The sequence below is a fragment of the Ammospiza caudacuta genome, chromosome 24 (genome assembly GCF_027887145.1).
Source record: "Ammospiza caudacuta isolate bAmmCau1 chromosome 24, bAmmCau1.pri, whole genome shotgun sequence".
NCBI classification, from domain to species: domain Eukaryota; kingdom Metazoa; phylum Chordata; class Aves; order Passeriformes; family Passerellidae; genus Ammospiza; species Ammospiza caudacuta.
In genome coordinates this window covers 7520253-7534303 of record NC_080616.1, presented here as the reverse complement: position 1 = coordinate 7534303, position 14051 = coordinate 7520253, and the positions used below count along the sequence as shown (strand labels likewise).

At 55.3% G+C, this 14051-nt stretch overlaps 2 protein-coding genes across 2 annotated transcripts; one reads left to right on the top strand and one right to left on the bottom strand.

Moving 5' to 3' along the window:
* Positions 1-4963: 4963 nt before the first annotated feature.
* On the bottom strand, positions 4964-6732 carry DCLRE1B (DNA cross-link repair 1B). Its single transcript, XM_058819374.1, has 4 exons — positions 6529-6732; positions 6279-6423; positions 5901-6080; positions 4964-5807 (listed from the first exon to the last, which is right to left on the bottom strand). The coding sequence occupies exons 1-4, from the start codon at positions 6715-6717 to the stop codon at positions 4966-4968; spliced, it is 1356 nt and encodes a 451-aa protein (XP_058675357.1). The 5' UTR covers positions 6718-6732; the 3' UTR covers positions 4964-4965.
* A 192-nt stretch (positions 6733-6924) lies between these two features.
* AP4B1 (adaptor related protein complex 4 subunit beta 1) lies at positions 6925-13217 on the top strand. Its single transcript, XM_058819373.1, has 10 exons — positions 6925-7113; positions 7210-7434; positions 7526-7656; positions 7891-8038; positions 8171-8667; positions 9339-9422; positions 10311-10414; positions 10566-10773; positions 11238-11522; positions 11926-13217. Exons 1-10 carry the CDS (start codon positions 7001-7003, stop codon positions 12396-12398), a joined length of 2268 nt encoding a protein of 755 aa, XP_058675356.1. The 5' UTR covers positions 6925-7000; the 3' UTR covers positions 12399-13217.
* The last annotated feature ends 834 nt before the right edge of the window (positions 13218-14051 follow it).

Genomic DNA, 14051 nt, shown 5'->3' with positions numbered 1-14051 from the left:
CTCCCCCCGCCCCGTCCCGCCGCCGCCCCGGGCCCGAGCGTCCCCGGCCCCGCCGCGCTCCCGCCGCCGCTCCGGGCCCCGAGCGCCCGCACAGGCCGAGCCAGCCGAGCCCCGAGCGGGCGAGCGCGCACGTGACCGCGGGGCGGGGCGGCCGCAGGAAGCGCCGGGGCCGGGCCGGGACCGAACGGGGCGGGGCTGGGGACGGAACGGGACAGGGCTGGGAACCGACCCGGGGAACAGAACGGGACCGGCTGGCAACCGAGCGGGGCCGGGGAACGGAACGGGACAGGGCCGGGAACCGAGCGGGGCCGGGATGGGGAACGGAACGGGGCCGGGAACCGAGCGGGGCCGGGGAACAGAACGGGACAGGCTGGGAACCGAGCGGGATAGCAGAGGAACGGGCAGGAACTGATGCTCAGGAAGTTGCACTTGAACACGAGGAAGAACTTCTGTGCTGTGAGGGAACAGAGTGCCCTGCAGGGTGTGGAGTCTCCCTGACTGGAGCTATTCCAGACCCACCTGGACACCGTCCCGTGCCGTGTGCTCTGCCGTGACCCTGCTGGCACAGGCAGGTGGGACCAGGGCAGATGCTCCCAAGGGATTGAGTGCAGTCAGGTCACCAACACCCGCTCAAGAAGTCCACAGCATTTTTTCCAAAGTCAATGTAACAGAAACGTTTATTTGCTTTCTGGCAAAAGTTGACAATATTTAAAAATAAAAATTACAAATAGTCTTACCAAAATTCAGACTGAGAGTAGGTTTAGATTACATATTGGGAAAACATTCTTTATTCAGAGGGTGGTAAGGCCTTGGCACAGATTCACAGAGAAGCCACAGCTGCCCGACTCCTGGAAGTGTCCAAGTCCAGGTTGGGCAGAGCTTGGAGCAACTTGATGCAGTGGAAGTTGTCCCTGCCCATAGCAAGGTTGGGAACTTGATGATCTTTAAGGTCCCTTCCATGCTCACCCATTCCGTGATTCTGTGAAAACCTCAGAAACTCTCACAGCTTCCTGTTTACATGAGCACAGCACAACAAGTGTGAACCCCCTCCACCAAACACTGCCCAGGAGCTCTGTACCCTGAGACAGGGAGGGCTCAGTCCTCGGGGCAGGATTCTCTGCAGGCTCACATGGAACACGATCCTCGCCTCCCCAGACCTGCCCAGGAAGTCCCAGCCTCCTGGTCAAGGTCTGTCCCAAAGGTTTTATTGCACAACCCGTGGCTGTGCCTCAGGCTGGGCCTTGGCCAAGGGCAAAGCCACAGCCAGAAAAACTTCAGCACGGCAGTGGCTGTGGCAAAACTTCCCAAATTCAGCAGAAGGAATCACAAACAGAACACCCACAGAACACACAGAACATCCACAGGAGCTCACCTCACATGATTATCAAAGTGATTTCAACGTGTTCTAGTACTTTTTCAGAGAACTCCATTAAAAAAAAAACACAAATATTTTAGGCTTTGGAGCGAGTCCAAAGTGACACCACACCATAGAGGTAATTATGTAAACTCGTTCATTTTCTGGTGAAGGAAAGCTTTCACCATTGCAGTTTTTTTAATCTAGAAAGAAGCCCTGTGCTGCAGGAACAGAAGGGAGAAGTTTCTGGAAGTGCTTTGGCCTCGTAATTGGGGAAGCAGAGTGAGAAACCCAATCCAGCAGCGCTCTGGGGTGGTCCCTGCAAGGTGACATTGCACACTTGTCTCTGTGGAGCACAGGAGCAAGGCAAGTTTTACCTCAGCCTCTCAACAACAACCTAGAGAACAATTTTTCCCTCTCCACAGCATCAACAAGGCACTCCTGCTTTCTTAGTGTTCTGAGAAATTAGAGCCAACTGAGCTGTCCACAGTGCAGTGATTGACCCTCCCCAGAGAGCTCTGCTCCAGAACCTGCCCTCACAACACGCCAGCATTTGATCACAGCTTGGTTAAACAGCACTGAAAACTTGCCAAGGGGAACTCAGCTCGTTCCTTGTTCCTGTGCAAGGCCTTGGCTGAGCTGTTTCCCCCCTCTGGGGCTTGGTTCCCAACTGTGGAGCAGAGATAAGCAGCTGGAGCATGCTCTGTGTGTGTAGATTTCGGAGGACTTTGCTCAGAGCACGTTCTGTTCCCTGCCAGGATAACTGAAGGTTCTGAGCATGCAGCCCTGAGATCCCCTCAGCTGCTGGGCTGCAGCTTCTCCCTGTCCCTGCTTCGAACAAAACACACCTGTGGGCAGCAGTGCAGCTGAGCTGGGGGCAGCAGGCCCAGAGCCTGCTCCCCACGACACTCAGCTGGGAGCCAGGAAAACAGGGCCATCCTGGAGTAAAGTGTGAGGGACAACAAGGCCTGCAAGAGCCAAATATTTGCTGCCAGAAGACTTCATGAAATCTTTTAGGTTGGAAAATTCATTTAAGATCACAGAGTCCAACCATTAGCATTGCCAGTCCATCACTAAACCCATCTTCAGGGGAAGCTGAAGGATGCCCAGAAGCCCCAAGAGTCAGCAATTCCAATTTTCCCCACAAGGCCCCATTTCATCTTCCAGCATTTTAGGACAGCACACAAAAGTAGTATTTAAATACCTAACAGGGAGGAAATGTTTGGCACAAAAATGCCTTGTGCACCTGCTGTGCTGAGGCAAAGATCTCCAACAGACTGTTGGCCAAGTCCCCCCTGCTTCTATTGCCTTTTAAAGCCACAGAGATTTTAGGTTTCCTTGGCTCAGCATGATGGATAATTCCCTCCTCAAAAGGGAGGAATTACCTTTTCAGCTCTAGAAAGTGAAGCCAGCAATTTATTCTGCAGCTTTAACTGAGCACACAGAAAGGGGATGCAGATCCCCAGACTCTGAAGTCTGCAATGTTCACTTGTCTGTGCATGATTAAAGTTCAGATTTACCCCTGTAAAAAATTACCATTTACAACTCCTTTTTGCCCAGAGGCTGACCAGGAGGTTCTTCACCTCATTGACTTTAATAAATGGATGATAAGAATAAAAGAGGAAAGGCTGGATGCCACAAAACATCAAATCTCCCAGGTCATTTGCAACATGCCCAAGTGGAGCAGTGACTCAGAAGGTGAGCATTCCTCCCCAGCAGTGCAGAAGCTGCTCAAAGCAGGACCTGGAATTTGGGAGTTCTGGCAGTGCTTCACTCTCCTGCCTGTCAAATGAGTCACTTGAATTTCAATAATATTTAAATAACAGCCTGCATCTCCCAGGCAGCAGCAGCAGCCAGCACACTACCAGCACAGCACTGTCATTTCCGTGTTACAAAACGTGCAGGTGTCTCCACTCGCACCCACCTGCCGGAGCTCTGCAGTTGAGTTTGAGCAGGAAATAATCCGCACACAAAACTCCAGGCAGCAGGACACAGGGCCCACAGCTCAAGCTGCCCTTGCAGCTTCACAGGACACTGTTTGTCACCTCCAATGTCCCCATGGCAGCTGGCAGGCAGAGCACAGCAGCCCCAGGGACAGGCACTCCTTATGTAACAGGGACAAACACTGCCATGCCTGGGAAAGCACAGGGCTGGCACTCAGGAGTCACGTTTGCCAAACAAACAGCTCTGCAAACATCCCCACTCTGGCTGTCAACACCCTCACTGTTCTGGACAGCCCTGTTTGTGACTGCTGCATCCAGGGGCACCTCTGCTTTTCACAAGGCCTGGCTTCCCTCCAAGAGCAGACTTCCTTTTCTGTCTCAATTCAGGGAATTCAGCCCATCTAGCTGCCACTTGGAAAGGCCCCGTAGGACACTATGTTCAGGAAATTCTGAAACATTTTGCCTAGACAGCACCAAAAGGAGGATCAAGAGAGCTGAGGCACAAACTGGTTTGCTGTTCCAGGCCGGTGCCCAGTGCCCATTTCCAGTCCAGCTGCCCTGACCATGTGAGGGGCCAATGTGAAATGCTGGCAGTGCTGTTTGGCACAGTCAGCTGCAGTGGGTACCCAATGTTTGTCACACCACAGACACTTCCCAGCTGTGCCAGGCTGGGGCTCTGCAGCCAATCCAGAGTGGGAGAGTGCCCAACCTCCAACTAACAGAGCCAGTTCTGCTGTTCAGCCACAATCTTTGCCAACAATGCTGCTCAGACTAATCACTTCATACCACCAGGCAGATGTTTCACTATCTCCCATTCCATTTGCCACTGCAGGACAAGAGCAGGCAGAATACTGCCAGTTACCAGGAGTGCTTTGCAATCAAACAGAATTCAGAGGTGCAAGAGACTGCAGAGAATTCAGTGACTCACTCTGCAAAGCCTACAGCTCAAGAACCCAGACAATTCCCACTTTTCCTAGCCACAAACCTGAAAAAGCACTACCAATTAGCATTGAGATGGCTCTTTCAGGAGAGCAGGAACTTGGCTGCACTTGGCTGGCTGGATGCAAAAGCTGCAAGTAATAGTAGATTAACAGATAGAAAACAGATTATTGCATTTCAAGGCACTTCCTTTTCTAGATTTCTTTTAGCATCATTTTTCAAAAGCACCTTAATAAAAAACATTTGTAATACATTTCTGAATGAACTGCTCATAATCGGTGAGGTATCACAGACTTACAAAAAGGAGAATCTTTAAGGCTCTCAGATTCCCCCCCCTTGCTCCATTAATCACATTCCAGCCATTAATTACTCAGCTGCAAACAGCTCACACCCTCTGCAGCTCTGCCTGAATCAGCCTCTCAGTGACTTTTCTAACAAGGGACGGGCAAGTCACTGCAAAAGGTGGACACAAGGCACACAGACTGCAGGACCACAGCGCCCAGCACAGTGTGGGGACACAGCAGATGCAGAAATAATAAAAAAAAAAAGGCCAATTTTTAAGTAGTACCATCTACAAACGGTTTCTAGTTTCCTCTTTGTCCTCTATAAAGAGGTAAAGAAAATAGAGCCCCAGAGCTGAGCTCCTCTCTCCTAATGGTAAACCTGAGCATGAGGCAGAATGAAACACTGCTACCTGCTGCACTAGCACCAGCAACGTCACACTAATTTTCAGGGTGTGTCTTTCTTTTGAAGAAAGTCTTCTACCAGCTGATCAAACTTCTGTGAGGAAAACTGCTTTAGGACGTGCAAGGGAGTGAGTAAATACTGCTCTGCTAGTCCAGGTGCAAGGTGCTCACTGGAAACAGGTGCTGCTCCTGCTGCTCCCAGCTGTTTCCCACTCAGCTCTTCCTTCTCACCCCTGTGAGAAGTGCACCGTTCTTTTGAGCAGAGAGCTGGCTCACAGTAGTGCTGAGGAACTTTAACATCTGTAAACACTTCAGGTTTCTCAGTATTTTTCTCTGGGGAGTCATAAACAACCCCTCGGGGCACAGAACTCCCCAGGGCTCTTTTCCAGAGACTTGTGGGTTTCTGCCCCCTCCTTCGGCTTTGCTGCTGTCCAGACTCTTGCACAGGCTTTGAGACTGTGAAGTCAGGAAGTACTTGGGGAGCAGAGCTCAGATATTCCTGAAAGTAAACCTGGCACATGTCATCCTTCACAATGGGAATGATGGAGCAGGGTTTCAGCCACTTCACAAACTCGCGCAGCTCCTCAAAGGACGAGTGATCCGAGTAGGGGACGAGGTGGATCTTGGGGTGGGTGACCTTCACGGGCCTGCCCGTGGGGATGATGGCAATGGTGGGGTGCCGCGCGTTCCAGGTGACCAGCGTGTCCCAGCAGATCTCGGTGACGTCCACGGCCCGGATCCAGCCCGTGCCCTCCTCAGCAGTGAACACATCGGGCAGCTCCAGCAGCCGCATCTGCTCCAGGCGCCAGGGGCTCACCACCACCCACGTGCTGAACTCCAGCGCCAGCTCCACCAGCAGCGTCTCCTTGCCCAGGGTGTACACACCTGCCAGGGGAGCGGCGGCTCAGGGACAGGGCAGGCACAGGGGACACGAGCCCTGGTTTGGGCCGTGCTGGCAGGAGGGAGGGCAGCACTCACCGATGACCACGTGGTGCTGCGGGTGGGCACGGATGAGGCGGGCAGCCTGGCGGGTGGCCAGCGCCCGCGAGGGCAGGGCCCGCTGGGGGTGGCAGTGCGTGTTGTCCAGGTACAGGCGGTCGATGTGGCGGCCCCTCAGCGCCGGCTCGCCCTGCATGGCGCTCGTGTAGCGGAAATCTCCTGCAAGGACAGGGATGGCAGGGCAGGGCCCAGAGAGAGTGCCGAGTTTCCCTCAGGGAGGATATTTCAGAACCATCTGGTCACAATTCTGTGCTATGTGCTCTGCCTAAGCAAAGTGCTGGGACCAGGTAACCCACTGCAGTCCCTTCCAACCTAACCCATTTTGTGATTTTGTGATTGTAGGAACCTGCCCTGTACCTGTGTAGAGGATGGTGCCAAAGGTACCCTCAAAGAGGAACATAACGGAGCCAGGGCAGTGGTTGGAGTCGATCAGCGTCACCGTCACCTCACCCACGACATGGCTCTGCCCCACCTCCAGTGGCCGGATCCAGCACTTCGGCACCTGCAGAGGCCAAGGTGAGGGCAGGGTAGGGCAGATGACAAGGGTTGGGACAGGCACATGGGGATGCCCAGGCGATGAGGGCAGAGGCGGGCGGGACACACCTACCTGCAGGCGGTGATGCAGGAGGCGGGCGGTGAGCGGGGAGCAGTACAGCGGGCGGCACCAGGTACTGGACAGCCCCACCGTGTGGTCCGAGTGCATATGGGACAGGAAGAAGAGACGAGCGCCGGCCGCCTTCCGCAGGCTCCAGAAGTCCACGGCGATGGGGGTCCCGGCCAGCACCGTCCCGCTCATGGTGGGCGAGGACCCCCCTCCCCTCACGCCGGTTTTGGCGGGAAGCGCCGCGCACGCGCAGGCGGGGCGGGGCGGGGCCGGGCCGCGCGCCAGGGGCGGGGCGGAGCATGCGCGTGAGGGTCACGTGGGCGGGGCGGTGGGGCCGGCGGGCGGAGCGGCGCCGGGACCGGGATCTGGATCTGGATCTGGATCTGAGACCGGGACCGGGACTGCGATTGGCACCGGGTCCTAGGACTCGGAGCGGAACCGGGAACGGCGCTTAGGAGCGGACCGGCGCGGGGCCATGCCGTACCTGGGCGGCGAGGAGGCGCAGCGGGAGCTGCGGCGGGCGCTGTCGAACCCGCACGTGCAGGCGGACCCGGCGCGGTACCGCGGCGCCGTGCTGCGCGTGATCCGGTACGGCGGCCGGGCCGGGCCGGGCCGGGCCGGGCGGGGCGGGGGGCGCGGGGCCCGCGCCGAGCCCCGCTGAGCCCCGTGCCCGCCCCGCCGCAGGCTGATGGCGCAGGGCGCCGACGTGTCGGGGCTGTTCCCGGAGATGGTGAAGGCGGGCGCGGTGCCGGACGTGGTGCAGAAGAAGCTGGTGTCGTTCTACGTGCGCGCCCAGGCCCCGCGGCAGCCGCAGCTGGCGCTGCTGGCCGTGAACTCCCTGCGCAAGGACTGCGCGCACCCCAGCCCGGCCGTGCGGGGGCTCGCCCTGCGCACCATGTGCGGCCTCAGGTGCGCTGAGTCGGGGCCGGACCGGACCGGACCGAACCGGGGGGTGTCCCCGGGCGCCGTGCCCCGCTGACGGCCGGCTGCCCTCCCGCAGGATGCCCGGGATCCAGGAGTACCTGCAGCAGCCCCTGGTGAGCGGGCTGCGGGACAAGGCGTCCTACGTGCGCAGGGCGGCCGTGCTGGGCTGCGCCAAGATGGTGAAGATGCAGGGGGACTGCGAAGTGGGTGAGTGGCTGGTGGCCGTGGGGCTGGGGTGGTGGCCGTGGGGATGGGGACACGCAGGTGATGTGTTTGTGATATGTGTTCAGCCTTCAGGGCTGTCCTGGGGTCCGTGTGCTGCCCCTGCGTTGTCCTGGCTGTAGGGCAGAAGGAGAGGGAAAGTGAAGGGTAATGAATGAAAGACTGAGAAAATTGCAGTGTGCCAGCAGATCCTGATGGCAGGAGCTCTGTGCTTTGCAGATGGTGCTCTGGTGAACGAGCTCTACAGTTTGCTTCGTGACCAGGACCCCATTGTGGTCGTGAACTGCCTGAGGGCCTTGGAAGAGATCTTGAAGAAGGAGGGAGGTGTTGTCATCAACAAACCCATCGCTCATCATCTCCTCAACAGGTTTGCTTTCTTTGGCATTAAGATGGTGCTGGAGGCTTCTCTTGTTCTCATGTTTTCTATGCAGAGAGGCAGTTCCTGGGGGACATAAGATGTTCCTGCCCTCCCTGACTGGTGCCCCTGTGCCCCTGGCAGGATGCCCGACCTGGACCAGTGGGGGCAGAGCGAGGTGCTCACCTTCCTGCTGCGCTACAAACCGCGCAGCGAGGACGAGCTCTTCGACATCCTCAACCTGCTCGACGGCTACCTCAAGAGCAGCAGCCCTAGCGTGGTGATGGCGGCCACCAAGCTGTTCCTGGTGCTGGCCAGGGAGTACCCAGATGTGCAGGCAGATGTGCTGGGGCGGGTGAAGGGCCCGCTGCTGTCTGCCTGCACCTCGGAGAGCAGGGAGCTGTGCTTCACCGCGCTCTGCCACGTGCGCCAGATCCTCCGCAGCCTGCCCGGCCACTTCAGCAGCCACTACAAAAAGTTCTTCTGCTCCTACTCGGAGCCCCACTACATCAAATGCCAGAAGATGGAGGTGCTGTGTGAGCTGGTGAACGATGAGAACGTGCAGCAGGTGCTGGAGGAGCTCAAGGGTTACTGCACTGACGTGTCGGCGGAGCTGGCGCAGGGAGCGATCTTTGCCATAGGTGAGAGCTCTGCCTTGCCTTGTCTGCAGCCCTGCACCTTTCAGGGGGGCTGTGCTCTGCTCAGGGGTGCCTGGGCAAGCACCACATCACTGCTCTGTGCTGCAGCCTGCCCAGGAGTGGTTTGTGTCAGAGTGTTTCTGAAGCAATGATTGTTTCAGGAGTGCTGGCGCTGAGCTGCTTCAGGTTGTGCAGAAAGTCCTTGAATCTCAAGGTGTGAGGAGATACTCTAGAGAAAATTTAATTTCATCTTGTAATGAGCCTTCTAGTGTTCAGTGAAGCTGTGCAGGAAGTGGAGGAGCTCTAATACCTGCTTGTCCTTTGAGTTGTGATGGGGGCAGAGTTAAGGTGATAGTTTTGGTTTTGTGAGCTTTAAAAATAGGAAAATTATTACAGTATTCCTAAGGAGAAAGGTGGGGATGATAAAATGCTTTTTTTTAATGTATTACACTTAAGGAAAGTTCAGAAATCTTCTGAGGCATGGCCTCAAACAAAAGAACATGTCCCTGGTGTGGAGAACAAGCTCATTTGGCCACACTTTCAGAAACAGTAGTCAGCAAGGAAAGGAGGGAGACTGTTCCTTTAAAGAGAGTTTGTGATGAGTAGCTGGGTTCATGACTCCTGTTTCACTCTGACAGAATGTTGATTTTTATGTCTTTTTTGCATCCTTGCAGCCAATATTGCCAGGACATACACAGAGCAGTGTGTGGGGATTCTGACAGAGCTTCTGGGGCTTCAGCAGGAGCACATCACCTCAGGTAACCATGCTGCTGGTTCGTGCTCTCAGGAGGTGCCTTTGCTGGAGCTCCTGATCCCAAACCCAAAGGCACTTGGCTTTCAGCTTAATTGGTGCAAGTTTTCCAGGTGGGATGAGGGGTGTAAGGTGTGTTCCTTCTGCAGGAACTGCTGTCTCTGGAAAAGGAGATGATTGTAGCTGTGCTCATGCTTCTTTCTGGCTGCCACCTGCTGACTTAAAAGTGAGGGGCTCAGCAGAGATGTTTTACTGTCTGTTTGAGAGCCAAGATGATTAATAGATCTTTTAAATCTCTGTGATTTCTATTCCTCACATAATAGTCTGATTCAGTTGTGCCCAAGCTTCCTTTTTTCTCTTCTGCCCTCAGATCTACCTTCACATCACTGCTGTTCCTGCTGTTCTCTTTTAACTGCTCTTGCTGTCTGATTTGAAAACCACACACTTGCACTCAGCTGTTGAATTCCATCTCAGGAGCTGTTTTTGTGTCTGAGTGGGCAGCAAAACCTTTCAAGTTTTGACCTAAAGTTCACGAGCCTCATTTCGAATCGGAGTCAGCTTTAATTTGTCATCCTAACCTCGTGTGTCTGAAGCATCATGAGTCAGAGGCTTTTTAAAGGCTGGCAGTGGCCAGAAGAGAGGCTGCTCTCCAGCAGAGGAACAATCTGAAGTCTCAGTGCTCTATTTTAGACCTGGTGCAGCTTTGCTGTGACAAATGCAGTGCCATGGGATTGGGAAGGAGGGTGCCTCAAATCACAGGCTCGGGCAGGGCACTGACCCTCCAGGCTGGGATTTGCAAAGCCCCTTGAGTGCAGGGCTTTGAGATTATTTTTTTTCTTTTCCCTAGTGGTTTTTATGACTCTTGGGGGATGCTGATAACTTGTTTTCCTTGCAGCTGTGGTCCGTGCTTTCCGGGACCTGGCCTGGCTGTGTCCCCAGTGCACAGATGCCGTGTGCCAGGCCCTGCCAGGCTGTGAGGACACCATCCAGGACAGCGAGGTGAGGGGGACGATGGACAAGGACTGTCCATCTTCCCTTTGCATTGAGACTGGGGGCAAAAATCAGAAATCCTCAGGTTTGTTCTCCCAGCATTTCCTGCCAACGCGTGGCACACAGCAGCTGTTTGCTGGTGTTCCTCTGGTTCCCTCAGGGCAAGCAAGCACTGGTCTGGCTGCTGGGCACCCACGGGGAGAAGATCCCGAACGCTCCCTACGTCTTGGAGGACTTTGTGGAGAACGTGAGGTCGGAGTCGTTTCCAGCAGTGAAGATGGAGCTGCTGACGGCGCTGCTGCGGCTCTTCCTGGCCCGGCCTGCTGAGTGCCAGGACACGCTGGGCAGGCTGCTCTACTTCTGCATTGGTGGGTTCCCCGAGTCCCCACAGCTCCCAGGGGCCTGCTCTGGCTGTGTCACTTGGCTGGGTCAGCGTCCTGGCTGGTTCCAGGTGGTTCCATGGCTGGCTGAGTGTGGAGTCATGGCATCAGAGGGGAAGGGACCTTAAAGATCATCCATTCCACCCCCTGTGCTGAGCAGGGACACCTTCCCTGTCCAGCCTGGTCTTCCAGGGATGCAGGGGCAGCCACAGCTTCTCTGGGAACCCTGTGCCAGGGTTCCTCACAGGGAAGAATTCCTTCCCAATATTAACTCTTACCCTCTCCTCTTTTAGTTTAAAACCATTCCCTCTTGTCCTTTGGCTGTCTGCCTGTAAGCCGGCCTGCATTGTGTCCCTGAAAGGCTGTTTTTAATAATGTAATGTATAGTTTAGTGTCAGTGCTCAGGGCAGTGTGGCTGAGGGATTCTCCATGGGTTGCTGTCTGTGTTGCAGAGGAGGAGCAGGACATGGCCGTGCGCGACCGAGGGCTCTTCTACTACCGCCTTCTGCAGGCTGGCGCGGAGGAAGTGAGGAGGGTCCTGTGCAGCCCCAAGTGTGACCCCTCCCTGGGGCTGCTGGGGGACCAGAGCAAGCAGCCTGTCAATGCCTGGGTCCTGGAGTTCAACACTCTGGCCACAGTTTATGGCAGAGAGCGCTGGGCGCTCGCCACCGCTCAGCAGCCTGTGGAACCCTCCTACTCCTGCTCTCCTGCTGCTGGCTCCAGGAGCAGAGACACAGGTGAACAGACCTGCCTCCCCTTCCTCTGGGAGCCATTCTGCCTTTGCCAGCAGAACACAGAATCCCAGAATGGTTTGGCTTGGAGAGAGCCTTGAAATTCCTCTCGTTCCACTCCTTGCCATGGGCAGAGATCTTACACTGTCCCAGGTGCTCCAAGCCCTGTCCAGCCTGGCCTTGGGCACTGCCAGGGATCCAGGGGCAGCCACAGTTGCTCTGGGCACCCAAGATGCTCTCCCATATGGGAGGAAGGCCAGAGTGCTTTGGGAGTTTAGTGTGCAGTGTGTGGCTGGCCACTCACTAGCCAAGGAAATGCTGCTGGTGGCACTGGGATTCCTCTGCTCCATCCAATGGGTTCTGTGGAGCTGGGAGCTGCATCTCACCAGTGTTTGTGCTGTCATTTCAGAATCCCTGGTTTCTGAAGGGGATAAGGAAGTCCTCGAGGTCCATCCTGATGCTCCAGTGTCGGAAGAGAAAGAACTCCTCAAGGCTCATCCTGATGCAGGCAGCCTAAGCTTGATTCCTGATGTTTCCCTGAGTGCAGAACAGTTTGAGAGGAGCTGGCTGAGCCTGGACACGAGCTGCCAGCTCTGCCTGCCCTGGTCTGGGCCTGTCCATGCAGACACCATGCAGACAGCCCTTCGTGTGGTGCACATCCACACCATCGCCATGAGCAGAGCTGGAGCCCAGCCCTGGAAAGCTTATCTGAGTGCCCAGGATGACTCAGGCTGCCTCTTCCTCGCTGAGCTCCTGCTTCAGGCAGCAGATTCAGAGCTGCAGGTCTCGGTGAAGCAAAGCGAAGCAAAGCCAGAGGCACTGCAATCCTTTGTCTCAGCCTTGAGGACGGTGCTGGAGGCAGTGGCTGGGCTGGAGTCATGACTGCTCCCTGCTCCCAGCAGGATGCATGCTCGGAGCACAGCAAAAGCTGATTTCTCTGGCTCCTTTTGCCATACCCAGTGCTGCTTTGGTAGTTTTATAATGCAGAGTTTCCAGTTCACCTGGGAAACTGGAGGGTGGTGTGGGGGAAGCTGGGGCTGGGGAGCAGGGCAGGGTGAGGGGCTGCCCTCCCCTGGGTCACTCTGCTGTGACTCACAGCATGGTGGCATCCGTGCTGGGTGCCATGAGGCACAAGCATCACCCATGGAACCAGAGCTGAACACAATTCAGGGCTGTGTTTTGGAGATGTTTTTTCCTGAGAATTATAAATAACTTCTAAAAAAACCACACCAAACACCAGAGGCACCAGGATTCTGCCATTTTTCTCACACTAAGAGGAACAGTGCAGTGAGAAGTGAATATTTCAATCTTGGCCCCCTTTAGATTTGTTTTAATTTGCTGTCTGATTTCAGTGGTAGCTTCGCTTGGGGGTGAGCAGAGCTCTGCTGTGCCAGAGGAGGGCAGGCAGGGGACATCCTGCTCGCTGGAACCAGCATGTTCCAAGAGACAGAGGTGGGTTTTTAATTGAAATGTGTTACTGAGGTGAGAATTGCCCTCTCTGAAGTTCCCCCAGCTCCCTGATTGAGGGTGAGGTACACAGTGAGATTGATCTAACAGGGCTTTAGGGTATTCTGTGAGGAGCACAAGCTGCTTCTGCCCGATTTCTTGTAATTTTTGGTTTCTGAATGACTTGATTGTACCCTCAAATGGCACTGTGCCTTCCATGCACTTCACTGACACCCTGTCACTGTTACACACACTTCTGCCTTTTCTAATAAAAATGTGAATCATTCTTGGCTGATTTCTGGAGTTTCTTGTTCCTTTTACCCCCAGGGCTGTGGATGGGGTGATGTGTGGATCAGGGCAGCTCTGTGCCCAACAGGGCGTTTCTCTCTGACCCTCCTTGCAGCAAAGCTTTAAGGAGCAACTGGGCAATAATTAATCTCAGTCTCAAATGCCAAATTACTGTGAAGGGTGAACCTGCAGGTGGACTCAAGGGCAGATCACCAGTCAGCTGCAGCAGGGCTCCTATTGACAGTTCCCACAGCTGTGTTGTGTTCCTGCCCTCAGGGAGAGCTGATGTGGGAAACACTCAAACTTCCATCCCTGGAAATTGTCCAAAGAGGGGTTTGGAGCAAGCTGGGATAGTGGAAGTTGTCTCTGCCCATTGAGATGAGCTTTAAGGTCCCTTCCAGCCCAAACCATTCTGGGATTCTACGTTAAAAGCGTGAAGGGGAACTGCGCATTTTCCATGCTGTTTTATGGACTCTTCCAGCCACATTCCAGGTTTGAAGCCTTCCTGGTGAAGCACAGCCCTTGGGATGTGAATGGGCCACAGTTCTTACCCCTGGGTACCCCTGGCAGTGATGGCTGAGGGAATTTATTGGGATGGTGGTGGTGTCCAGCACATCCCTCCCCTTGTCCTGGGCGCTGCCCACCCCGTGCCAAGCGGGACAGGTTTGAGCAGAGGGTGCCAGGGCCCCGTGCTGTGCGCTGTGCTGTTTGACCAGGATTATCTGCCACGCACTAATTTCCTCTGGGGCCGTGATGAAGTCAGAAAACCACAGCAGCTCTCCCCGGCGGCGCCTTCCGCTG

Bases quoted from the DNA above. Each gene is read 5' to 3' on its own strand.
- AP4B1 (XM_058819373.1), top strand. From the start codon at position 7,001: ATGCCGTACCTGGGCGGCGAGGAGGCGCAGCGGGAGCTGCGGCGGGCG. The intron at 7,435-7,525 runs GTGCGCTGAGTC...GCCCTCCCGCAG, and splicing joins CGCACCATGTGCGGCCTCAG to GATGCCCGGGATCCAGGAGT. The intron at 10,774-11,237 runs GTGGGTTCCCCG...TCTGTGTTGCAG, and splicing joins GCTGCTCTACTTCTGCATTG to AGGAGGAGCAGGACATGGCC.
- DCLRE1B (XM_058819374.1), bottom strand. From the start codon at position 6,717: ATGAGCGGGACGGTGCTGGCCGGGACCCCCATCGCCGTGGACTTCTGG. The intron at 6,081-6,278 runs GTACAGGGCAGG...CTGTCCTTGCAG, and splicing joins TGGCACCATCCTCTACACAG to GAGATTTCCGCTACACGAGC. The intron at 5,808-5,900 runs GTGAGTGCTGCC...CTCCCCTGGCAG, and splicing joins GCAGCACCACGTGGTCATCG to GTGTGTACACCCTGGGCAAG.